The sequence below is a fragment of the Uranotaenia lowii genome, chromosome 2 (genome assembly GCF_029784155.1).
Source record: "Uranotaenia lowii strain MFRU-FL chromosome 2, ASM2978415v1, whole genome shotgun sequence".
NCBI lineage: Eukaryota > Metazoa > Arthropoda > Insecta > Diptera > Culicidae > Uranotaenia > Uranotaenia lowii.
In genome coordinates this window covers 209,481,900-209,508,477 of record NC_073692.1, presented here as the reverse complement: position 1 = coordinate 209,508,477, position 26,578 = coordinate 209,481,900, and the positions used below count along the sequence as shown (strand labels likewise).

Sequence of the window (26,578 nt, the reverse complement as noted above, 5' to 3'; positions counted from 1 at the left end):
TCAAAGGTTACGATTTTCCAGTCACTTTGGATAATGTTGAAAAATGCTCCACATGCACAATCAGACAGGGTACGTCAAATGAATTGGTTAAATTATGAGATGAAACAAAACAAAATAAAATGTTGAAAGTGAATGTCGTCCCTTATTATTATTCGACCAGAAATTGATCCACTTTTGGCACTGACCGGTGGCCTCCGAAGAATGGCGTTCACTTTCATTTCGGGATTTCACAGTTGTGTCCGCTCGCATTCGGGAATGCTCTTTTGATCCTTAATTACAATTATGTGGGACGGTTCTTTTTTTCCTCGAATGGATGGATCGGTTAGTTGAGAGTGATGATGATTGGTGAATGTTGCGGGAAGTGAGAAAGATCCAACTGCGATTGTTCGGCAACGACCATTCTGCGAAAATGGATTGCCCGGGGAAATTTTCGTATCTGCCAAAATCTTCAAGGGTTCGAATATTTCTAAGGTCGTACCCATCAATCGAGTTCCCGGTATAGAAGAATTCCGGTTTTTTACCTTTCAAGCCCAGTCCTACAACAGTTCAATTCCAGTCTCCTTTTCCATATCTAATTCGGTCTCACCCTGCAGTTTCTTCAGTAGTTGCCTGGATAGACATCGTCAGAAAGCGGGCTTCCAGCTTCCGAGAGCTAAATTATTGGCAAGCTTCTGACGCTGCTGCTGCTGCTGCTACAGCACAAAAGTTTTCTTCCAAAGGTCCAAAGAGGACCGACCCCCAAATGAAGAGGAGACTGCAGTTTGAAAAAGGTGAAATAATTGATCCCTGCGGCTACCTAAATAAAATATATTTGAACCGGAGTTCAGTCGTTGCAACTTGCACTTGCAGTGGGTCTTCTACTGACTTGTTCTGTGTTAGTGTCCATCGGTTCCGCAGGAATGTACGAGGGGAACGTTCTCTTTTTTATTAGTTTTATCGTGTTTATGAACTCTGGATTGGGGCATCGAAGTTAGTCAGTGGATGAAGGTGAAGAAGATGTTTGCCCCTTCTTATTATTGGAGTGACCTTTGATGTATGAAGTCACCTTCGTTGGTCGGATGAAGAAAAGTATTGAGATTTTCCGAAAACTTGAATTTCAAATCAGCTTAAACTAAATATTTGGTTTGGGATGATTTTGTACCTAAGTGTGAAAACAATTCATCTTAATTATACGAGTCGAAAACCGATGGTGTAAAATTACAAAAGAAGTTAATCTATAAGAATGATCCTTGTTTCCCAACTTCGTTGAAACCTAGCTCCAATTCCCAATTATGATCCAAAAGCCAACTGTTTTTCGAAAAAGTGTAGAAGATTTTGAAAAATTGTCTGAAAATGTCTGGAAAAGTGGGGATAGTTTACTTTTGCAGGTGGTGATCTTTTTTTGGTGAAGCATTTGCCATAATTATTTGCTTTTTCAACCACTTCGGTATTCATAATTTATTAATTCTAATCAATTCCTGCGATGTTCTACCATGATCATTTTGAAATCTGGAAGGTTGACATCACTGGTGGCAGGTAGTTTCTCAGAAGCTAAAAGCAGCTTGCATCGAAAGTAAGATTAGAAAAAAGCGGATCGAAAAAAGAAATATAAACGTGATTCAAGTTGAAATAATTTTTATAAAACGGGATTGAAAACCATACGGAGAAAAAAGACGACAGTTGTTCCAATTATTTCAGCTTGTTATACCAATAATCGAAATGCAGTTGATTTTTTCGCATTCAACTATGTACTTTTATAATTGAATCAACTACAAACCTTTAATTGTCCTTACGCAATCAACTATCAGTATAATGCATTCAACTGTATGATTTATTTTATGCATTCAACTATAAATACAATAAATTCAACTACAAACTGCTGATTGACCTTATGCCATCAACTATGAATATAATAGATTCAATTGTAATGGTATAATTGATTCAACTGTAGATATGATAGATTTAACTACAATTGTATGATTGATTCTAGGTATTGAACCATAAATATAGTAAATAAAACTATATTGTTATGATAGATTCTGTGTTACTTGAATACTATAGTGTTCATCAGCAAAAACAAAAAAAATAGTAAGTATGGGACCCAATACGTGTTCCCTGTAGCGATCGTATCGCTATTTTTAGGGCTCAGCCGATAGTTCCTGACATCGGTGGCAAAACGCAAGCGCTCTCCGGTGATGGGGAAACATTTTCCTCTACCAGTTCGTGGCAGTGGTCGTGTAGAAGGCTGACAGTTCATGGAACTGGGAAAAGTACACCTACTCTGGCTGCCGGAAAATCGACATGGGTCTCGACGTTCTTTTACACGATCCTTGCAGGATCCCACAGGAAACTAACATTATGGTAAGTCAGCGTATGATAAATTTATGTCATGATATTGAGTAAATCTTCCCCCACAAGGTCAATCTTCGCCGGGTGCAGAAGCACGGACGTCTTCCGAAACCGATTAGTTAAGACGCACAATTTCCTGGGCAACCATGCATCAAAAAGAACATCAGCGGAGGAACCAGGACGTGGATATCGGGATTTCCGGTCAGGTTTTCTAGCATCATGGCGGCAAAAACGAACTAAATGCAAAATGCTGAAATAATAAATTAAAAGAAAATAAAACGTAGCCATACAATTATTCCGAAAAAGTGCTTCAGTATGATAAGTCTCAATATAAACAGAAATTAAATGTACAATATTTATAGTTGACCCCAGTGAACCAACCATAGAAATAAAATTGAATCTATCATATTTATAATTAAATCAATCATATGATTATAATTGAATCTGTCATATTTATAATTAAAACAATTATATTATTATAGTTGAATCTATCATATTCATAATTAAATCAATCATATAATTATAATTGATTCTACTATAATTATTGTTGAATGTTTAACATCAATCGTGCATTATAGTTGAATCTATTATATTTATAGTTGAATGCACAAAATTAATCAAACAACTATAGTTGAATGTATTATATACATTGTTGACTGAACGAAATCAATCAGATTGTCTTTTATAAGTATTGTTGAAATTTTAATAATTATAGTTAGCCGAGAAGCAATCAGATATATAATTGAATACAAGTGGATTATTGTTGGAAATACTATACTTTTTTCTCCGTGCAAACTACCCATTGCATAGAAAAATTGGAGAAATGAGTAAATAAATTACTCATTTTGTTTAAAGTTGTTTATGAAAAATGCATCGCTGTTTGAGGATTTTCGGAAGCTTTGGATCAAAATGAAAGAAAGGAACCGTGCCATTTGTGATGAATAGCCATATTTTTACGAATGCGTGGGTTACAAAATAATGCCTAAACTGGAATCGAAGAAAAACATTATTTGAGAAGAGAGCTTGGAAAAAAGAAAAAAAAATGAAAGGACAGCCTGAACAAATCGATAAAGGGCGATCGATGAGAAGACAGCTTGAATTTGAAAGGTAGGTTGAGAGCACAGCCTGAATAAATCAATAAAAATTTCAAGCGAATTGAGAGGAAAGCTTTAAATTGAAGAGTGAGTTGAGAACAAAGCAATAAAGCAGTAATAATTTCACGCGAGGACAGCTTAAAATTGAAAGACATATTGAAAAGACAGTTTATGTATTTCATTTCATTGAAAACTAAGCGAGTTTGAAGAACAGCTTGCGATAAGAACGAATTTTAAAATGTATCGAAAGTATTTGGAGCTTTTGACTTAAATATTTCCTTTAAATTTCATGACATTTGAATGAACAAATTAATAAAAAGCAGATTAAGAGTTCAGCTTGAGATAGGAGTAAACAATACTTGGCCAGTTGAGATTATGGATCGGGTGAGTACGTTTAGCATTCTCGAATTGAAACAGCAGCAAAGTAACTGATATTTTAATTGATCTATAAACATGTCTTGAGCGTGATCTGGCGAACGTGGGGTGCCCGAGAAATTGGAGAACGGTTGCCATGGACCGAGTGAATTTTAGGAATTATGTTCGTCAAGTTATGTCGTAAGACGGAATACTATGTAAATAAAATAAATAAAATGTCTTGAGAACGAATGAATTGATGTAAGCAATTCCACCTTGTATCGACAGTAAGATATTGTAATGATAATCATGAAAAGGGAGTAAAGAACTTACTTCAACTATCGTTTTTTAACCTAAATAACATTAAAAGGTCTACCAATATAGCACCAAAAGTTATCAGGTATTTCGTTGATTTTGTGAATCTTGTGAATCTTTTAAATATTTGAGAGATTTTTCTTATGAAACTTTCTAGAGCACAGCAGTTTTTCGGTTTTATCACGAAAATTAAAAATTAATCACCGTGATAATGGCGAACTTGAAATTAAAGTGGAAAAATGTACTTTTATTGTCTTAAAAAATTAGTTATAATGTCCTTATTAGTGGGTACGTTTTGTATCATTCAATTATGATCATGACATTTGTTTATTAAAGTTTACTAAACACAACGGCTCTTTTTTCAGTTCAAATTATTCTTTTCTATTTCAGTTTTAAGATTTTTCGTGGAGAAAAGGCAAGTGAAATATCAATTTGATAGTCAATTAGAGTGAATTACTCAACTTTTATGGAAATTTAACAGTCGTTATCTTTTATGCTGATTTAAAAAAAGATTTCATAGAAAACTGCATCCAAAAATTATCTCCTGCAAATTTAATTTTTAATATTTTAATCTTCACGCCATTGACTTACTGAAAATTAAAATTTTTGAAAAATATTTAGAAATTCGCATAACATAGACTTTTAAAGTGTGCTTTTTGAAATTCACTAATCCATTCTGGGCTTGTGATATAGCTCAGTTGGCAAGTCTGTTGTCTCCTGAGCCGATGTCCGCGAGTTCGAGCCCAAGAGAAAACATCGAACACAGTTGTACCGGGTAAGTTTTTCAATAACGATCCGCCAACTGTAACGTTGATAAAGTCGCGAATGCCATAAAGATGGTAAAACGACTATAATCGAAACAAAAAAAAAAAAAAAACTAATCCATTCTATTGGATTTTTTGCAGAATAAAAAATTTTGAGTCCCTTTTACATATTTGAAATCAAAGCTAGAAGAATTTCATCTACAAAAAAAAATCAACTCAGACAACACCAAAAGCTGCACAATTGAGATTGCGCATGGTTCCCTCTCAAATGAACGGTTTTTTGAAATCAGAAGTCAGTAATCTTTTTTCAAGAACGCTCACAGTCACTCACATCTTTATATTATTCGAATTATTAACAAAAGTATACTAGAGCGACCAACCAATTACAAATAACAATACTAGCAACAACTTGGCGTTGGAATACTGATGTCGATTATTAAAAAAGGTTTTCAAATCAAAATGACGATTTTAAACACTATAGGAAAGATAAGGGCATAACGAGCACCCAGGGTATAATAAGCACTCCTTTTTTTTTTTTTTTTTTTTTACAAAAGTACATTTTTTCTTAAACAATTTTTCATTTTTGTTTTGTACTACCTATAGTATTAATTTTTCACCAAAAAAGAAATATTAAAAAATAACCAGCTAAGTTTTCACGTGACAGAAATATTACAATTTTTGAGCACCACTAAATAAGCTTTTATGAGCTTTAAATCATCTTGATTTAAAATGTACGCACTGCAACATGATTTACACTATGTTTCTCAATTTTAACCATCATAATTTTTTTTTGATTTTTCACTTTAATCAATTTTAAAACACGTTTTTACTTAAATTTGTTGACTCGGGGCGAACAGAGCACTAACAATCAGGGCACGATGAGCGTTTTCTGCCGGGGAATCTAGCAGCGAATTCGACTCGATGAAGTCAACTGAATAATACTTGACTTGTTTCATCTGTCAATTTGGCCTATTGGCAAGGTGTCGGAGAAGTGATCAGTAGACTCGAGTTCGATCCCTGTTCGTGGTGTTTTTTCACATACCATTTCAAAATTTCATCCAATTAGGCAATTGATTATTTGAGTGTCTGAACACGAAACAATGATGTAATTAACATATTTAGGCTGTTCTCTATGGTTAAATAAGCGTTTCCCTTTAAGGTGGCCATTATGCCCTTATCTCCCCTACAGCTAAAGTAAGCAGTTCAGTGACATTTTCATACCATTGAATGTCTATATACCATGAATATTAAGGTCCGCTAAATGGATCCTGAAGGATTTCTTATAAAGCATGATAAAATCGAGCGTGAATTAAGCCAATATTTAAACAAATCTAACAGTGATAAAATCGAAAAACTACTGTATTGCGATAAGATAACCTATAGTGCAACATCCAATCCAGTTCAATATCCAAATATTTTTCTCACATAATCTCTCTGCAAATTCCTTGAGTTTGCAGTTTTAAATTAAATTTGGGAAAAAAACATGCAAAATGTATGAGATTTTTTATATTTTTTATATTTTGTTTGGGATAGGATGGTTAGTATGAACGGTGGAGCCTATAATCCATTGAAGATGCTAACTAGTAGCTTGTGAGATTCGTGTATCAAATTAATAGACTTAAGCTGAATCTACCCACAATCTTAACTGTAAATTTAGTCAGATTCATTAAGAGGTTCTTCAAAGATTTAAAATTTTGGTTCCTCGATTAGAAAATATCTTTAGAAATGCTATGCAAATGGTATAAAACAGCCATTTATCGGAAAATTTGATGTGATTAGTCAAATTCTAGAACCCCACCCAATTCTTCAAGTAAAATTAATAAAGAGTGGATTTCGTGGTGTTATTCTTAGTCTTTGAGTTTTAGGAAGCTTGTGCCATCAATATTATTTGAAGTTCGTCCAAATCAGTAAATTTTCATCAATAAGTTTTATAATCATAATTTGAATTAAAATTCTTACATTTTTTTCTTAGAGATTTTCTTCAATTTCTCGATTATATAAAACCAAAATTTAAAATTATTAAAAAAAAAAAATGACCTCTCTTTTCAGAGAAGCATTGCCATCACTCCGGACAGAACAGCTCTAATTTTTGCTCATTCTGATCCCTTTCGAGCAGAAACCTGATTAGAAGATCCTACCAGCAATCTCAACTGAGAGGGGCTTCGCAAAAGAGTCTTCGCCGAAGTCAAGAAGACCTTTGCCCCGGGGGCACACAACGACGACGACGGTCTATCGGAAGAGATAGAATTCTCGAAAGGCCAAGAATGTTCGGAAGCGCAGAAGATGACCAACAGTGAGAAGACCCTTTCTTTTTCTTGGAGCCTCTCTTAAGCAAATGTGTGCCTGAACCCGTGTGTCTTGTAAGATGGTGAAGGGCAATCATACGTTATAAAACCCCGACTTCGAACTTCTCTGCGATTAAACTGAAGTCCCCCTCCCCCCCTTCAGGTTGTTTCGGAATTCCCGGCTACCCTTTCGAGTAGTTGGTTTGGTTGGGGTCAAAAATGCGAACGCTCGTCCCCCATCCTCCATACGTAGCGGTGAAAAGGGTCCTTTCGAAACGCCATCGATGCCACGAAGTGTAGCACACCCCAAACGCAAAATGCGAAAATTGCCAACAGTGGGTTTTTCACCAACGGAGAGTCGACTCAAAAAACACGGGGTCTAGCAATGTTTTTCGGGTGATCTGTTTCGCAGCTTAATTTTGTTTTTTTTTTTCTTAGTCCTTTTCATTGGCAAGTGCAAATCGTATCGATGCGCTTCCTTCAATTAGTGCAATTTTGTTGGTTGGCTCACTCTCCAAGAGGCGCGCAGTTGGATTGTGCGAAAAGCCTTTACCTTTTACTTTTTCGATTGAATGTTTATGGCGTAGAATTATACGTTCCGGAGCCGTTGGTCTCAATTTTATGATGATTTTTATGTTGCACAATATGATACGGTTAGTTTGGGGCGCTGAAATTGGAGTTACTTGAAATGATAAGTTCCGATGACATTCGACGATTCGGTAATTGATAAGACAAATACCTTTGGGCTTTTGGAATGCAGTACAATCAAGCGTTTATTTCAATTTAAGTATGATAACTCTTACCAACAATAAGGTCACTTATACAACTGACGGTAATTAAACAAATACAAATGAAACGTTTTCTTAAAAAACATTTATTCAATGTTGTGAAACATTGAGTTTCCAAACATTTTCAAAATTATCTAAAATTGTTTCAACCTGATAATTATTTATAAGCATTTTGATACTGAATGAAATCACAAATAGTATAGGTAGGTACCTAGCTCTATATCATACCTCAAAAATGTATCAAACCAGTTTATGTTAACTGTTTTCATAACCGTTCCTGAATTCTGAAAAATGATTGAAAAATAACCATCCTGAAAAGTCGTATTAATCGCACTTTGTTCAACGCACCGTGTGTCAGCCCCGTCATTGCTATAAAATTATTGATTTTTTTTTTTCATGAAGTTATATTAATTGCCAAAGAGAAAACACCATTTTGAAAATTGAAAAATTTATATTTAAGTAGAAATTTATCTTCATTCTAAATTTGAATTTGTTTTCAAAATACAAGCGCTCAACGACTAACGGGAGCTGGGAATGTAGGAGCTTCAAACAACTATATTTGATGCTGAAACAGCTTTGAACCTCTCTAGAAATAAGATTCATCATCCGGGCGAAATTTAGGAAAACGATGCCTTTATAGCAATTGCCCCTGGCCACTGAAAAAAAATAACGATTTCGTTCATATCAAATCTCTGACATAATGACATAATGATAATGATATAACAGAATGTTAAGTTCAAAGTGATATTGTTTAAAAACTTTTGAAGGGCTTCCTTAAAGAAAGAAATTAAAACTAGTTGTTTTAATATGTAAGGAGTGAAGATGAATGTTTTTCATTGAATTTTTCATTGGAAAGTATAAATCATCTTGGTTTAAAATCCCTTGATAAAAAAAGAATAAATAAAAATGATTCTTCCGTTAACTCGTGATTTGTAAGGTATTGCTAAGTCATATTTAAATAATAATAATAATAATATTTACTAAAAGACCTTTTAACCTCGTAAACCTGTCATATTTAAAGTTGCTAGAATTTTTTCGGCACGTATCCGAGCTATCCAATATAGAAAAATCCGGACTTTTTACAACACATTTTTTTGTTTGATTTAGAAAATGAAGTGAATAAATTCGGACAAAACTCTGCTTTTTTAACAAAATCCTGGCCGAACTTTTCCAAAATTTTGTTATAAATGTCCAAGCAAACCCGGGCAATCTGGCAACCTTAGTCATACTTGAATCGTAAGATGCGTACGTATCCGAAACTTTTTATCTTCTATTCAGAACATTGCAAGTCAAACTTTGAAAACATCTTAAAAATATTCACTGTATAACGGTGTTTAGATGAAATCAATATGCTATTTGACAGAATAAAGATTTATTTGTAATTTGACAAATATTGCTGCAGCAACATGTCACAAAACTAAATTTAAGAATTTCTCAAAATAGAACTTCATACCATTTCAAAATTCTTAGATTATTCATTGAGGGCCAAACATTTTAATATTGCATACAAGTTTAGTTTGAATTCTGACTTTGATGCTAAGTTTTTTTTCTTCACATTTTTTGTATTTTTCAACAATTTTGAAGTTCTATATTATGTAGCTCTGTATTATTTTATCGGTTGATTTCTTTTTGTATAATGTGAGAATTCATAAAATTTTATCCCGGCTACATCCAAAGAAGAGGTTGCAAAAAATTTAATTCCGGTCGAAGCAAATAACATATATGCCTTCAATGAGCTGAAAGAAATTTTGCGGGACTTTAATTCTATTGCATATTTCATTCCAGAAACAAGAAAAAAGAAAAACTAAAGTGCCGTCGAGAAGTCAGAATCAAACTCACAACACCAGTAATATATCGTTTTGTCAATCCAACATCTTAACCAATGTACTACCTGAGCAGGATGGAGGATCAGGGATAATTGGCATAGTCATACTTAGTCTCCGGGCCGGACAAATCCAAGCTTTTTTTATCTATAAACCTGGCAAAATCGGGCAGTTTATTTCGAATTTGTCGACCAAAAATATGGGCATTAACCGAGCAAATTTGGTCAACATCCAGGAATCACTAAACAAAAATGAAAAAAATTAGAAAGCAATTTTTTTTCATCAAAACTCATCATCAGTTTTTAAACTGTATTTAAAGCTTCCAAAAAAAACCGTTCATGATTGTTTTCATAACACTTGCTCAAATAATTTCGTTTTAGACGCTTTAATAAAAGAAATTTTAAACAGAATTTGATTTTTTGTTTGATTTGGTAGGGGAAGTGAATAAATGTGAACTTTTTCAATTAAATCCGAGCAACCGGACCGGGCCAGACTTTTCCCAAATTTTGTATCGAATACCCGGGCAAACCCGGATAAGATCGGGCAACCTTGCAACCTAATGTATGGATAGAATTTTTTTTCCACCAAAATATGGTTCAAACGGTTATATAAAACAAATAGTATTGTTCGTCTGAAAACTCAGTATTAATAGTGAAAAACATGTGTTTCAAATAAAAACGCAATGAGAAGAATTGTAATGGTTCGTTTTGTTCAGTATTTCCGATTCGGTCAAAATGATCGGCTAACTACCTGAGAATTTACGAGATCTAGTCTAGTCTTTCCAACTAACTTCCATCGTATATGAAAAATCTTTCTCAGTTTTGTCAACTTTTTGCAGCAAGAAGTAGTCAGTTTTGTAGGTTGATTCACTCATTCATACACTTTATTTTTATGGATTTTTATTTTTCTAAGTACTGATCAACTTACTGCACTCTTTTTCAAACTAAGAGCTTGTTACTAAACCATTATTATTTAACCGATTACATGATGAATTATGGAAGAAGTTAAAATTGATTTTGTCGAAATATTTACCTTTTTTTCTTTGTGTAAAAAACTTGGTTTTAAAAATTTATTTAATTTTTAATAATACTGAAGCAGGGTAAAAAATGTAAAATATCATGGATTGACATAAATTTGGTTTCATTTGTTTTCGCAGAGCATTAAATTTTTTTTTTTCATTTTTTCTGAGAATTCGGGAAAAGAAAGCTAAGATTTGCCCGGTAACGCAAAAATAGCAGGGAGATGGACATTCTATCTACAACGCATCAATGTAAAATTCGTTGTCAGGGTTTCATATTTCGAAAAATGAGGGTTATAAAAAGTCTGTTCCAAAAGAAATATATGGAACGGACCGGAAAACCGGAAGTTATGATTCTAAGTCCTAAACGTTGTTAAAAATTTCATATTTAAAAAAAATCAAATTTACTGATTTTTAAACTTTTGTGATTTTTGTTTCTTTTGATAATATTGCCAACAATATTGATGTCCGGTCAATAGTTTTTAAAAATATGTACATTCAATTTCAAACTTCACTGCAATTTCTTTTCCAATCTATCCATCAAGAATTAAAAAAATAACATATGAAGGAATAAATTAAACTTTTACTAAAGAATTCTTTCAGTCATCAGTATGATTCACATAGGACTTCAAAAGCACTAATAAAAAAAAAGTATTTTATTCTATTTGTTCATGTTAAGCACTGAATATCAATCGGTGCATATTTTCAGTTAAATTACGTTCAAAAACTTTTAAAATATTCTTCAAATGAAAATTCCTAAAAACCTTATATTTTTAAACCGGAACTTATTTCAGAAATCATTCCAAAAAAAATGAATAACTTTAAAAGTGTTTTTTATTTTTTATTTATTCATCAATGCGATTATTATTCATGAACTTCACAAAAATAAAGCTTTGGCGTTCAGATTTTGAAAGTTAATCTATTTTTATATACAAAATAAAGTTTTCATTCCAATTAAGCTTCGTCAATTTAACTGACGAAGGGTGATAATAAATTGGCCTGCACAAAAATATTAAGATTTTTTATAAAACGTTTTCAATAAAAACATAACAAAAGCCTGTGCTAAAGCCTAATTCTTTTAGAAATGGGACACTTTCTTTTGCTGATAGCTCATTTAATAGTAATCCGACATTGAAAATTTTTTACAGCATATTGCTGCCTGTAAAAAGTACTATCCGACCTATTTTTTTCAAAATTTAAAATTAACGCGTTTTTTAGATATTTCAGATGCAAAAGAAAAAGAAAAAAATGTTTTGCACAACTTCCTTCATATTCGAATTTTCATTTTGACCAAGCGAAAAACTATGTGTAGATCACTGAAATGTCAAAAAAAAAATCCCGATAAGCTTAGACTGCTGCCTAGTTATGAGATATTCAAACCTAACCTCAAACAACAAATTTTTGCTAGTTCCAGAGCTCGTAAGCTGAATAGCCGGTACCGAGGCTATGAGATTTTTGATGACAAAACTTTTAAAAATCTCTATTTCAAACCAACTGCAGCGTTTTAATCCTATAACATGTCTGCTCGTGGTAAGGTCCCTAGCATATTAAAGTATGTATCTGCTGGTTGATTTGAATAAAATATAATGATTTGCCATAATTCTGCTCATGTGAAAAAAAACAACAATTTTCAAAACGAAAACTTTGGTTTCCGCTTTTTTAAAAGCCCAAAAAGAGTAATCTTGTTTGTGTATTTTGCATCCTACGGTCTATACTATCCGATTATAATTTTAGTTCAATCTCATGATTATTTTACTTCGTAATTGTTAGACTTTGCCAGCAGACATTCCATTTAAAACGCTGTTAACTTGGTCAAAAATAATCAAGTTTATTAATTTCGAAACAGTTGTATTCACCAAATTGCACTCAGTTTCTTCTATAAAAGAAGTTTTGGATCAAAAAGTAGCAGAAATTGAAACAGGAGAATGCATCCACCTGAAAAAAGATAAGACAAAGAATAAGTTGGAAAAGCTGATCAATATCATGACCGAAAAAAGTGTGCGCCGGCCGATGGGAGGTACCAAGAATAAAGTAGATTTTATTCTTACAAAAAACGATAAATATTTTTTTAATTTTTTTTGAATGAATTATCTTAAGATAACCTTCAATTCCATTTGAGAAAGTATTTCGATCAAACGAGATACGAGATGAGATACGCGCAACATTTCAACATTGAGTTAAATCTTTAAAGAAAGCTTCATATCAGCACAGTAATATTCAACAATAATATTTCCCTTTTTACATTGATATTTTTTTCTGGGATTTTTACATGTATGTACTTTTTTTTTAATTTAAACTTATCAATTGAATTAATAAGTTTCCAAATGGTCTCAAATCTGATTTTACTTACACAACTTACAAATCAATTGGGACAATAAACTGCAAAGTTAAGACCACATAAATGATGAATACAATTAAAAAAATAACCAGAAATATAAAAAAAACATTTTTAAGTCTCCTGTGTGCTCAGAATCCGTCGTTCGTTGATTTTGAATTAAGATATCCAAGAATGTAATTCCATGGGATATTTTTAAAGAAAAAATATCTGAAGCTTTCCGGATCTGTTCTAGATAATATTGCCAGATTAAAGATACCCTTCCTTATCACATCGTTACTTCGCTTGAAAGCCGACCAATCCCAATCTCATTTTTTTCTTTTTCATTTCCTCGGCTTTGGTGCGATTGGCAAGTGAAAAGTAACTATAACAAGCTGGAAGGTTTCAGCTACCTTTCGCTCGAATTTGACCGCACTTTAATTTTTTGGTGAATGGCCATATGAACTTTTTATTGACTTTTGCGTAGGAAAGTCCCTGGGATGATTTCTTAGATTTTGTTGAATGGTGTTCAAGTAAAAAAAAAATTTGAAACCAACTTTAGTTAAAATAAAAAAAAATAGTTGTATACATTAGAAAATTTATTATTAGTAAATTTTTTGAAAAAATATATAGAAACAGTTAAGTTGATTCGCCCTAACATTTGGAATCCTTTCCATCGGGAGGACAGCCGTGATCCCTAGCTGGTCTGCAATCAGAAGGGTCGTCGTCCGGCTGTTCGTGGTGCTTGCATTCGAACCGAAAGTGCAAATAATGCAGTCAAAACAGAGCAAAGTTGTACTCCAGTTTCGAGCCATTTTTTTATTTCTTCAGCCTAAAGGGCTGGCAGCCAGCCTCTCACGAAGATTTCCAAGACCACGAAAAAAAAAACCTGTCGAAACAAAAACTGCAGCCGAAAAAAATCCTCCATCGCTCGCATATGACGAGTTGTTGCTTAATTAAAGTGATAGTAAACACTTGTTTACTGTCGAGAAACATTTCGGTAATTAACTTCTCTCGTTTACCGTTGCTCGTCCAGGGCCACAACCTGTACTTTTGAGGTTATCAACATGATCCCGCCGATGTGGCCACATTAACAGTCAGTTAGCAGTTAGAGGGCCTTATTTATTTATTTTTGGTTAAGGAACCGCTTCAGTTTTCCAGGTTCTGCGAGGAGTAATTTACTTCCACCCCAAAATCGATGAATCCTTTCAATAATCGCACCTCAAACGCGACAACCAATTCGCGAAGACGGTTCATCATTCGCACATTTTCCCACACCCGAAAAAAATCGATCGTGAGATCATCTCCATTAACAAATATACGGTTTGGCTTCATTTTCTCGCCGCCAAGGATGCTGGACCGTAAAATTTTCCTCATTATTTTTGCGTTTACCTTTCGAGTTTGATTGAGTGTTTAATATTTGCTCTGCTTTTTTGGTTTATTTTCTTTTCGAAACATCTCAAAACTCTCAAATTAGTGACAGTAGCTCAAGAAGCAGTTGTTAATGATCGTGTCTTCCATTGATGATTCCATTTCCGGTTCGGGGTTTTAAATGAAAAATTTTAAGCACCTCGAAATGAGTGGTCGGTTGTGAGAAATTCCTGGTTAATGAAGTTCTTAAGAGAGGCTATACTCACTTAGAAGTTACCGTTTTCGAAAGAGGTTCGAAAATACGGTCTTGGTGTTATTTCCTTTTGAAATGAATGTTCGATGATCACATCTGAATGTTTTCGATATCCAAAACAAATTGTGAAAACTTGTTTCCTACAGTCAAGGAAAACAGAGGAAATGTGTGTTATGTCTACATTAAAAACAAGTACTTGTCTAACATTCCTGGGTATTTAATCGCGAAAAAGAATATTCAAAATTTATCACTTCCCTGCACTTATTTAAAAATAAACTGGAACATCAACAGCATTTTGAAACAATTAACTTCCACACTCATTCACGAGAAGCAACCCTCACATTCCCGTTATTTTTTCACAGTCTTCGAAAACTCAATATCATACAGACTGGTTACTTAAACTACGCTTAAACTATCCTTACTTATATTAAAATCAAAACACACACACACATCATCGGCATTTGAATATAAATCACAAGTTTTAATTTAATGCAGAATTAACTCACCGTTTGTTATGTTTGTTTGTAAGTTTATGGGCCATATCGGTGAAAAGTGATGTCCTTTTAAGTAAGAACAGTACAAGTCAGTTCAAGAAATTGATGAAATTTTCAGTAGATTTACCTAGCAATGTAACGTGTACGTGTTCAAAATTTTGTATCAATCTGTTAAGTGTTTTTCGAGAGAGCGTTCAGTACTGAAGTTCATAGACAAATTTTTTCGGGTAGTATTCAGAAAAATGGAGAAAAGTCACAGTGGGTGACCCAAAAACAGATGGGAATCAACTGTGACCAAAGTTTACATGGTTAAACGTTTATGAAGTCTCAGAAGACCCAATAGTGAGCTAAAATTTGAATAAAAGTAGAAGTTTTGGTTCCATGAAATGAAAGGTTTATTCAAGCTCAATCCGAAAATATGAACAGAGGAGGTGATAAAAAAGTTAAATTTTTCTGAATGCAGTTGAATATATGATTTTGCAGTCATCTATAAATATAATATATTCAACAATAAACTGCTGATTGATCATACGCAATCAACTATAAATATAATAGAATCAACAGTATTGGTATAATTGATTCAACTATAAATAGATAGATTCAACTATTATTGTATGATTGATATTAGGCATTTAACTCCAAATATCACAGATTCTTCTTTACTTTTAAGATTGATTGCATCGCTAAGCATGAAGCAGACTTGAATTTTTCTCAATCAGGTTGATTTTAGCAGAAGTCTGGGTATCCCTCCATATGAGTGTATGAATTCTTCAGCAGCGAAAAAAGTCAAAAATCCATAGCGAAACAGTAACAGGTAAGATTGTGAAAATTGTTTGTTGCTTCGATTAATTCTTCGATGGTTCTCCAATTTGTTCTCTCTTTTAGGTTGGTTCACACCAACCGGGGTAAGATATGACCAATAGCTGTGGTCGGTGGACGTTCTGGCTGTGCAGAAGTCTAAAATGGAAGCGGTCAGTCCAAGCCATCTGATTACCAATCACTCTTTCGGCAGATGGATTATGCGATGACTTTGCCTGGAACAATTTTCGAACCAAGTTTTCATTCATCGGATGTCGACATCCGAAAATTTGTTTGTAAGTTTCGCTCTGTTTTTATTCCTTAATCTGCTATTGTTAAATTTATGATATATTATTTTAACCTCTTAATGTATGACTTCGTTTAAATGAGAATAGCTGTAACTGGTTCAGTGAAATGATAACATTTTAATTCGAATAATACACCTGAATTCAATTCGATTCTGCAAATTTCTTCCAAATCTTGTCAATTGGATGCAGGAAGGTGTTTTTGATTGATTGAGATTAAAAAATATGTGAGAACTAGCAAATAAAAAAAATACCATGGGCTAGTTTCTTCTAATCTCTAGAATGTCAATACATCATTTAAAAGAGTTTAAGCGATTCCGAGATATTTGGATTTTGATAAATGTTGTTTTAAAACATCACTTCACATTAAAGGGTTGATAGGAAAGGTTGCTTTAATACTGTTCGTTTTCAGTTGGTATGTTTTAAGCAAATTGAAACAAATTTATATTTCAAAATCGATAGATACTTGCTCATAAAAATATTAGAACTATAATTCCAAAATTATTCCAATTACAGAAAACATAATGTTCTGATCGTTTTATGTAACGTCTCTGACCAGTTATGCAGTGTTACGCAAAATTATACAATAGGTTTGTTCAATGCCACGTAGAAAAGTTTAAAAGATGTTCAACTGTGTGCTTTTCCATGAGCAAATTTTATTGTAACATTTTTTACATATAAAATTCTGTCATTTACATTCGGTTATCCATCGACGATTTGAGATAAATAAGCTTTTGCGAATCATCGTTGGTTTTTTTCTCTTTCCTTATCAATCGCGCTCATACTCCAAAAGCTCAGCCGTTTCACCACTCGCATACGTCCGGCGTTTCTAGTAAATGTTCGATCGTCAACAGACTAATATCCAGTAGGTCCTCAAGATTGGGAAAATAAGAACCCGGAGATTTTTCGTATGACCGCGAACCATTTTTTTCAAGAATCTTTTTTTACCATTATCTATTTGATTTCAGAGTTTGTCATGAGTCTCGGTTTAGTAAAATATCTGTTTTAACTAACAGACGTCTCAATCTTTTTCGAAATTTACAATTAGAGAAAGGCTTACTCTCTTTTTAATAACTTTCAACCTCCACAGTAAATTTCAAGAGGTTTGAAGACGTACTTTGGAAATCACACTTCTAAAATTTTTAAATACAGTGAGCGAAATAAGAATAGCACCACTATGTGTATTGCTTCTTAAAATATGAATTATTGAAAATTACGAAAATTTACTTCCACAGTTTGTTCTGAACTGCTTAGCGGATAAATCAAGCATAAGTTTACTTTTTTTGGACGTAGCAATTGGCGTTGAGGACCAAAAATGTGAAAAAAGGGTGCGAAATAAGAATAGAACCACTTGAGTTTTTCTAACAAAAACAAGATTATTTTTAAAAATTTACTGTGTAAAAGTGAATAATAATGCTTCTACGAGTTATTTGAATACATAACTGCATTTTAGGAGTTTTCCAGAATTCCAAAGGTTTTAAAATGGCGGTTTTAAGAGATGCTCCTCTAGCGTTAAGGAATTCGATATTTGAGCTATGAAACTTTATCAAACTGCTTGATTTCTTCATTAACATTCATAAGTGTGTGAATGGATTAACCTGATACCGCGTCATTCGTCACAAGCGTGCAGCGAGTCAGTCGGTCAGCCAGTCGGCCAGCAAGCGTACTAGCCGAGTAGCGCACAGTTTCCTCGGCAGTTCGAGATCGGGTTGCTCACCGGTGTTGCTGTTACAGGTAATTTCTTGTTACATTGCATAAAAACAAGAAATTATAAAAACCGAAAAAAATACCGAACCGAAAAAGTAAACAAACGTGGTCATCGATTCACGCTGAGTTTATTTTCATCAAACTTGATTGAAAATCAATCAGTTTGTTAATTACCGTGATAAAATGAGTAATTCGAATACTCATTAAGTGAAATGTAGTTACCGGCGGATTGTGAAATAATACCGAAACTGGAATTGGTGAATTAAGCATTGAAGTTTCGTTGAGAAGACAACATGAAATCAAAATTAAATTTCAAGCAAGTCGTGAGGACAGCTTGATCATGTTCACAATTTCAAGCGGGTTGAGAGGACAGCTTGAAATTGGAAGGCGAGTTGAGAGGACAGCCTGAACGTATCGATAGAAATTTCAAGCGAGTTGAGAGGACAGCTTGAAATTGGAAGGCGAGTTGAGAGGACAGCCTAAACGTATCGATAGCAATTTCAAGCGAGTTGAGAGGACAGCTTGAAGTTGAAAGGCGAGTTGAGAGGACAGCCTGAAAGTACCGATAGCAATTTCAAGCGAGTTGAGAGGACAGCTTGAAATTGACAGGTGAGTTGAGAGGACAGCCTGAGAGTACCGATAGAAATTTCAAGCTAGTTGAGAGGACAGCTTGAAATGGACAGGCGAGTTGAGAGGACAGCCTAAACGTATCGGAATAAATTTCAAGTGAGCTGAGAGGACAGCTTGAAATTGTCAGGCGAGTTGAGAGGACAGCCTAAACGTATTGATAGAAATTAGAACGAGTTGAGAGGACAGCTTGAAATTGAATGGCGAGTTGAGAGGACAGCCTGAAAGCATCAATAGAAATTTCAAGCGAATTGAGAGAACAGCTTTAAATTAGAAGGTCGGTTAAGATGACAGCTTGAAATAAGATTGAAGTTTAAAGCGAGTCGAGAGGACTACTTTTAATTTGAAAAAAAATCGTGTTGACTTTTTGAAATTAATTTGAAAATCTAGCGAGTTCGGAGAACAGCTTGAGAAATGATGCACCTATGAGCGTGTCGAGGGGACAACTTGAAAGGAGGATGAAAGGGTATCAAGAGGACAGATTGAAGATTGCTTATAATAAGAATGAACAATAAAGCGTGTCCAGGTGATAGCTCGTATAAATTGATGAATTGATTTCAGGCGAGCTTACAGGATAGTTTTGAATTGACAAAACACAATTTAAAGAACAGTTTTCCCATTCAAGGAATAAATTTGAACTAAACAGTTTGATATAAGAACTATGGAACGTTTCGGGAGAGCAGCTCGATAGGATTTCAACTGAGTAATAACTGCTCCTGGAAACGAAAAGTATGTTGAGAGGACGGTTTGGGTATCTCATTAAATTAATAATCAAGTTGATTGAGGAGACAGCTTTAGATAATAGAAAACAATGAGAAAGTCTAGAAAACAGCCTGAACTAATAGTTTGAAATTTCTAGTGCGTTGAGTTGACAATTGAATAAAATGAAAAAGTGTATGTCGAGTTTTAAGGGTGAATAGCAAACCTCGATAGCATCTTGAGGGAACAGTTATAGTTTTTTAACGCGCCGAGAGGTCATTTCGAAATTTTACCGATTTGAACCAAGCGGGTTGTAGGAAAGTTTAAGAAAAAATACAAGATGAGTACTTACAATACACAAAAGTACAATACAAAACAAACCATGCGTGAGCTTTGAGCTTATCCTCATGAATTTGGATCGAAATACACAGTTAGTTCGTTAGATATCACAATTAGCCAATTAGAAATTCATCACACGGGTTTTCCCCGGCAGTTTTTATCGAAAGTTTCTGTATATCGCGATTTAATAATATTATGATGCAGTTGATAACTGAAGCTTTAACGCTGGTAGTTTACAATCTTGCCAACCAGAAATGGTAAAAAAAAATTATATCAATTCAACAAACACTTTGGCAGTCGTCAGCCCTTGCTGTTGTCCGGTATCGATACTTGGAAGATGTTTGTTAGACGTCTGGTCAACATGATATATCGTCAATGAATGTCGCCGGTGCTGATTCAAACAAAAACTCCGGTTTTAGGATTCAGCGACAATAGCTAGAATTCACGTTAAACTTAGATCTATCATCTTCATTCTAACTGCCCGCAATTAAATTTTAAAGTTTCGTGATATGCAGTTAAAACGAGAAAATGAATAAAAGAAATATGGAAAATAGGTTTTCTCGATTAAACTCAGATTTCAAATGAGTAATCGTTGATTTATAATACCGTAAGAGCAAGTCCAATGGTGTTGGGAAAAAGTGGTAGGAATTTTGACGTCTGTAGCACAGATGGGAATTTTTCTATCCTGAAATATAGACCAAAAAGGTTGGCCGTCCACCGATGTGATAGAAAACGAAGGTATAAAATTGAAAGCAACCAGCGATGCCAAGAGAATTTGCTTTTCAGTAATTTTACTGACTTTTTGTATTTTGAATTCACCGTTTGAAATTTGAAATCAAATTAATTTTACTTGATCATTAACTTGAAATAGTAGTGCCAATATGAAAATTTTATAATTTAGATGTATGAATAAGTATTGTTTAAGTTATAATGCATCCCAATATTAAACTGTATTCTGCAGAATTAGGAATTTCATTTTCAAAGTGATAATCAAAAAAGTGACAAATAAAAAGTATAGATATTTCAGACACAAGCTGAATTTTACTCCCGATACGACGCCTTATCAACAGCGAGGGTTCCGTTTTCTAAAGATGATGGATCCATTAAAGACGGCGTTCCGAACTTGTTACCGGACATTCCGACGGAATATCTTTTTCAAATAAAAAAGCGAAACAATTTCCTACTCCCGAAAACCGCTCAAACAAAACATACAAACAGAATTTATTTATTCACCCAGCTATCTGGCATCTCTGCGCCTCAAAATGTATTCGATTGGCAAGGGCATGAAAAAAATTGGCTGTAAGTTTTAAAGAGTTGATTAACTTCATTGCAATTCGTATCAATTTAAGTGATAAAAGATTTAAAAAAAAGAAAATATCACTTTGATTTAAATCCTGAAATTGCTCAATTTCCTTTATTTTCCCCTTAACTGAGGTTTTGAGCATAAGATAGATGGCAGCACCTAAGCGTTTCATGCACGAATACTGTATTGCAACGCCGACTCTATCACTCGGTTCGGTGTTGCAAAATATCGTGTTTTTCTATCACCCTCAGCCAAAAAGTGTTATACGATACAAATTTTGCAGCGCGAAACTGTTCGAATATCAGATTTTCCCAACACCGATGTACGGCAAATGTGTTGTGATGTGTTGTAAACCTTCGAAATTTCCAACTCCATCTCAACCAGTGAACTTGCTCTAATGTTAACCGTGTATCAAATCTGTGGAACGCAAACAAAAAAAAATGCAATATAGAAACAAACGTGTGACTAAGTTTGAAACCACTACAACCCAACTTGCTTGCATAGTGTTATAAAATATCTATTTGAGTTTTTCATAGTTCGCAATTTTTTGAATAATTTTCGCTCAGCTAGTCGATGATCAAATAGAGATCTAATTTCATCGAAGTGTTTGGGATGATTTCGTTCAACGGAAATTGAAAGAGAGGTGGAAATGAGATATCAAAGCATCGGCCATGAATTGAAGCGCAAGTTGTTTGTACCTACTTCACATCAGTCCATCTATGCACATGGCAAATGCCAAGTAGACGAGTTTTCTAAAACAAAAACAAACTTATTGTCGATTTGCATTTTTTTTTAATTAATAAAAAAAAACGATTTCAAAACAGTTTCTTTTTAATTATATTAAATCATTTTGTTTGGGATAGGAGGGGGATGTGTGAATGGATTAACCTGATACCGCGTCATTCGTCACAAGCGTGCAGCGAGTCAGTCGGTCAGCCAGTCGGCCAGCAAGCGTACTAGCCGAGTAGCGCACAGTTTCCTCGGCAGTTCGAGATCGGGTTGCTCACCGGTGTTGCTTCCGGGTTGCAGACCTCCGGACAGGTCTGCACAATAAGTATGATGCAAAATGATGAAACATAGATTTGAGTCTGAGTTTGAATCCAAATGCAGGTTGGAATTTAAAAATACTAATGTTTTTTTTTAATAGTCAAGCACTATTTCTCGTGTTTTAGGTCATAGATGGCAGCACTATCTTGCCCATTTTCGAATATCCGGGATTGATTAGGGAGAGCTGGATGATTTTGGTCAAGAAATAAATACATGTACCGTGTGAACGCTTTGGAAATTCTAAGATCACTAAATCCAAAAAAAAAAAAATTGCATCAAGGTCACTAAAAGTGAATTTTTTGGACCGATTATCAGAATAAAGTTATACTTTGCGATGCAGCTTGATGAATCAGACGGCTAGCAGTATTATTGGTATGATTTGCAATTGAATTGGAAGTTGAGATGAGCAGGAATTTTGGTGGTTGTACATTTTTATGCTGGTGATTCTTTTGCAAATCCGAAAAAGCTTTCTGCAGCGTGAACTTCCACAAAACTGTGATGGGAAAATACCTCAAAATGATGAATATGGGCCTGAGACAAAATTTGGTTTTAACTGCAAGATAGTGCTGCCATCTATGACTTGAAACTGAGAAAAAGTATGGTTTACTGAAAAAAATCATATTTTTTGATTTCCAACCCTTTTTTTCTGATTAAAAATTAATCCCGAATGTTTGTTTCATCATTTCACGTCATTTTAATGAAGAAAGTTAGTAATTTGATAAAGAATTACAGCTGAAATGTCTAATTCCTTAACGCTAGAGGAGCATCTCTTAAAACCCCCATTTTAAAACCTTCGAAAACCTTTGGAATTCTGGAAAACTCCTAAAATACAGTTATGTATTCAAATAACTCGTAGAAGCATTATTATTCACTTTTACACAGTAAATTTTTAAAAATAATCTTGTTTGTGTTAGAAAAACACAAGTGGTTCTATTCTTACTTCGCACCCTTTTTTCACATTTTTGGTCCTCAACGCCAATTGCTACGTCCAAAAAAGTAAACTTATGCTTGATTTATCCGTTAAGCAATCAGAAAAAACTGTAAAAGAAAATTTACGTAATTTTCAACCATTCATTTTTTTTAAAGCAAAACACATAGTGGTGCTATTCTTATTTCGCTCACTGTATAATTTTTGTATTTGTCTTTCGAAAAGCATTTATTGTTTATGTGTTTGAATTCTTCAGAAGAGATCCATGTTCAACAGATAGCATGTATTCAAATAGGTAGGAGTAAATGTTTTCATCTTTTTGGAATTGTAGATGTTGATTCAATAGTGTAAATATCATTGTTTACTTACTGGTTTGTGTTGTTCAATAAATCATTCACCAACCTGAAAAAAAAAACAATTTCATAGATTATTATTTAATTTTAAACAGTAGAACTTCTGATCAAAGCATTTAACTGTAAATTTAAAAAAAAACACATTCTAGCATCTACAGAGAATTATTTAGAGAATGATTGATCATCTTTTCAACACCCCAGGCACCATGCTCTTCTCATTCGGAACAATATTGCCCGTCGGTAGCCAAAAGGTCATCGAGATTTACAGGACTAATCCACCATGAAGCGATAAACAAGTTGTTTCATTTTTCACCGCTTCGGTCTCTTAGAAGAGTTGAGGTCGCCGAAGTCGCCGATCGATGAGAAAGAAGAACCCAACTTACCAAAGTTGAGGCTGCTCGACTCGAAAAAGGAAGAGATTAAGCTTCATTAATTGGATTGGTTATGCAAGAGCGTTATTGTGGCCGAGTCGCGGAATCAGAACGGGACGAACGAAGGAGAAACGAAAAAAAAGCAAAACCGATCTGCTTGACCCTGAAAGAAAACTACGAGACGAGCTATCTTCCCATTGATCGGTTTTGAGAAATGATCACTCTGCCGGCATAGGTGAGTAGATATTGGTTGCCCATTTGGGGAGATGAGTGAGAAGCCAACGATGATGATACCTAATGATGGTGATCACTATCATCGCCACAGAGCGCGGTAAGCTAATCGTAGCACATTAACATCGGGACCTGTTCTCCAGTGCTAGAAAGATAAATGATAGGATTTTTTTTCTTCTGTTTTGCCTGGAACTGCGGTAGGTTGACTTCTAATTTGACTTTAAAACATTTGGCCAGAAAAATAAGGTTTAAACTAATTTCCATTCAAGATTGTGCATAAATAATCGTGTTCTGAAAATAACCATTGAACCAGCTAAAAAAAATGTTCTTGAACATAATTTTGAAATTCATTTTTAGTTGAGAGAAATTTATACATCTTTCGATATCTCACTAAAACGCCACCAATTGAAAAATTTATGAACTGATGCCTGGGCAGGTTTGCGATAAGCTTGCACGGTAATTCCCGCCTTTTTTGTTGCTTCTTCCGCCGAAGGCAACGAAAACTCGAACACAATAAGTGGCGCTCCTAAGTCTCATTTTGTCCAACCTTCTGTCTACTGGTTATTTCATCCCAATACCCCAAAGACAGGAAAAGTAGTAGATACCCCTAGAAACAATGAATAAAGTCAGTACGGAGGTTCCGCCGAATGGTTCCAAGATCGATTGATACCCGCATCTTGTCTAAGGAACGAGTGCAGCAATAAATGGTAACGGCAGCAGCAAAACTTCATCGCTCCCGGGAACTTCCATTTTTATGTGCTGCAACAGGAACTGTGGCTAGACTTCAAGGGGGGATAAACATTAACGTTAAGAGCCTTGGACTGGAGGGTGGCTTCAGAGGAAGGCCGGCTAAAAAATCGATACATCGATACAAGTTTCCCAACCGCCTCCCATTGCGCTTGAGAATGCGTTTCAAAGTGAAGAATTTGGATTGAAAATATAATAAGTTTTAAATTTCGTACAAAAACACGAATATCTGTTATTTAAAAAAAATATTTATGAAATAAAAGAAATTTTTAAAACAATCACTGACGTTCTTGAAGGGTGAAACGGTCAAAAATTGGTCAAGGAAAACGCGTGTTAATCGGTGAAATCGTTTATTTAAAAAATCAAATTAAATTACTTTTCCTTGTTTAATTAGTATAAAATTAAGGAAAAATATTCCGTTAGGCTTCCGCTTTTCCAAATCCGAATTGCCGGGCCTTACGCTTAACCCCTGCCATCAGATTTTTTACAGCCACCTTGTCCACCATTTTCGCCGCAGAAAGCCAGTTTGCCTTGGACTGCTGCTCGTCCTTAGCAGTTTTTTTGGTCTTCTTTACGTTCCGCTTGACAATAGTCCAGTATTTCTCAATTGGGCGGAGCTCTGGCGTGTTGGGAGGGTTCTTGTCCTTGGGAACCACCTGCACGTTGTTGACGGCGTACCACTCCATGACCTTTTTACCCAAATGGCAAGATGCCAAATCCGGCCAAAACAGTACGGAACAACCGTGTTTCTTCAAAAAGGCAGCAGACGTTTATTCAAACACTCTTTCACGTAAATTTCTTGGTTGACAGTCCCGGAAGCTATGAAAATGCTGCTTTTCAAGCCACAGGTACAGATGGCTTGCCAAAGCAGATATTTCTTAGCGAATTTTGACAGTTTCATGTGCTTGAAAATATCTGCTACCTTTCCCCTTCCTTTTGCCGTATAAAACTCCTGTCCCGGAAGCTGCTTGTAGTCGGCTTTGACGTAGGTTTCGTCGTCCATTACCACGCAGTCAAACTTCGTCAGCATCGTCGTGTAAAGCCTCCCGGATCGCGCTTTGGCCGTCGTATTTTGTTTATCATCACGATTTGAAGTCACGACCTTCTTATAAGTTGATAGTCCGGCTCGTTTTTTTGCTCGATGCACGGTTGTAGACGATACACCCAACTTATTTGCTGCATCTCGAAAAGAGAGGTTAGGGGTCGCTTGAAACAACCGGCAACTCTCTTTGTCGTCTCAGCAGCTTCCGGTTTTCGATTTCCGCCCCGATCCAGACTTCCTGGCTGTCGACAAACGTTCCCCAAACACTTTAATTACATTTGTAACGGTTGATTTGGCAACTTTCAGCGATTTTGACAGCTTTACGTGCGAGTAGCTCGGATTTTCACGATGCGCGAGAAAAATTTTGATACGCTGCTCTTCTTTCTTGGACGGCATTTTGAATACTGGATGGGGCAACATTCTACAAACACACACACACACACACACACACACACACACACACACACACACACACACACACACACACACACACACACACACACACACACACACACACACACACACACACACACACACACACACACACACACACACACACACACACACACACACACACACACACACACACACACACACACACACACACACACACACACACACACACACACACACACACACACACACACACACACACACACACACACACACACACACACACACACACACACACACACACACACACACACACACACACACACACACACACATACACACACACACACACACATACACACACACACACACACACACACACACACACACACACACACACACACACACACACACACACACACACACACACACACACACACACACACACACACACACACACACACACACACACACACACACACACCTT

The 26,578-nt window shown here is 35.0% G+C and overlaps 1 protein-coding gene across 4 annotated transcripts in view; it reads right to left on the bottom strand.

The window, feature by feature from the left end:
- The window catches only part of LOC129747952 (homeobox protein 5), a 338,407-nt gene that overhangs the window by 37,397 nt on the left and 274,432 nt on the right, over positions 1–26,578 (bottom strand). Inside the window, exon 8 of one of the 4 annotated variants that reach the window (XM_055742385.1) lies at positions 23,281–23,356. The exons of the other annotated variants lie outside the window; for them this stretch is intronic. Coding sequence (XP_055598360.1) covers positions 23,345–23,356 — 12 coding nt within the window. The 3' untranslated portion in view covers positions 23,281–23,344. Of the gene's footprint in view, positions 1–23,280; positions 23,357–26,578 lie in introns of those variants that run through there. 4 annotated transcript variants of the gene reach the window in all.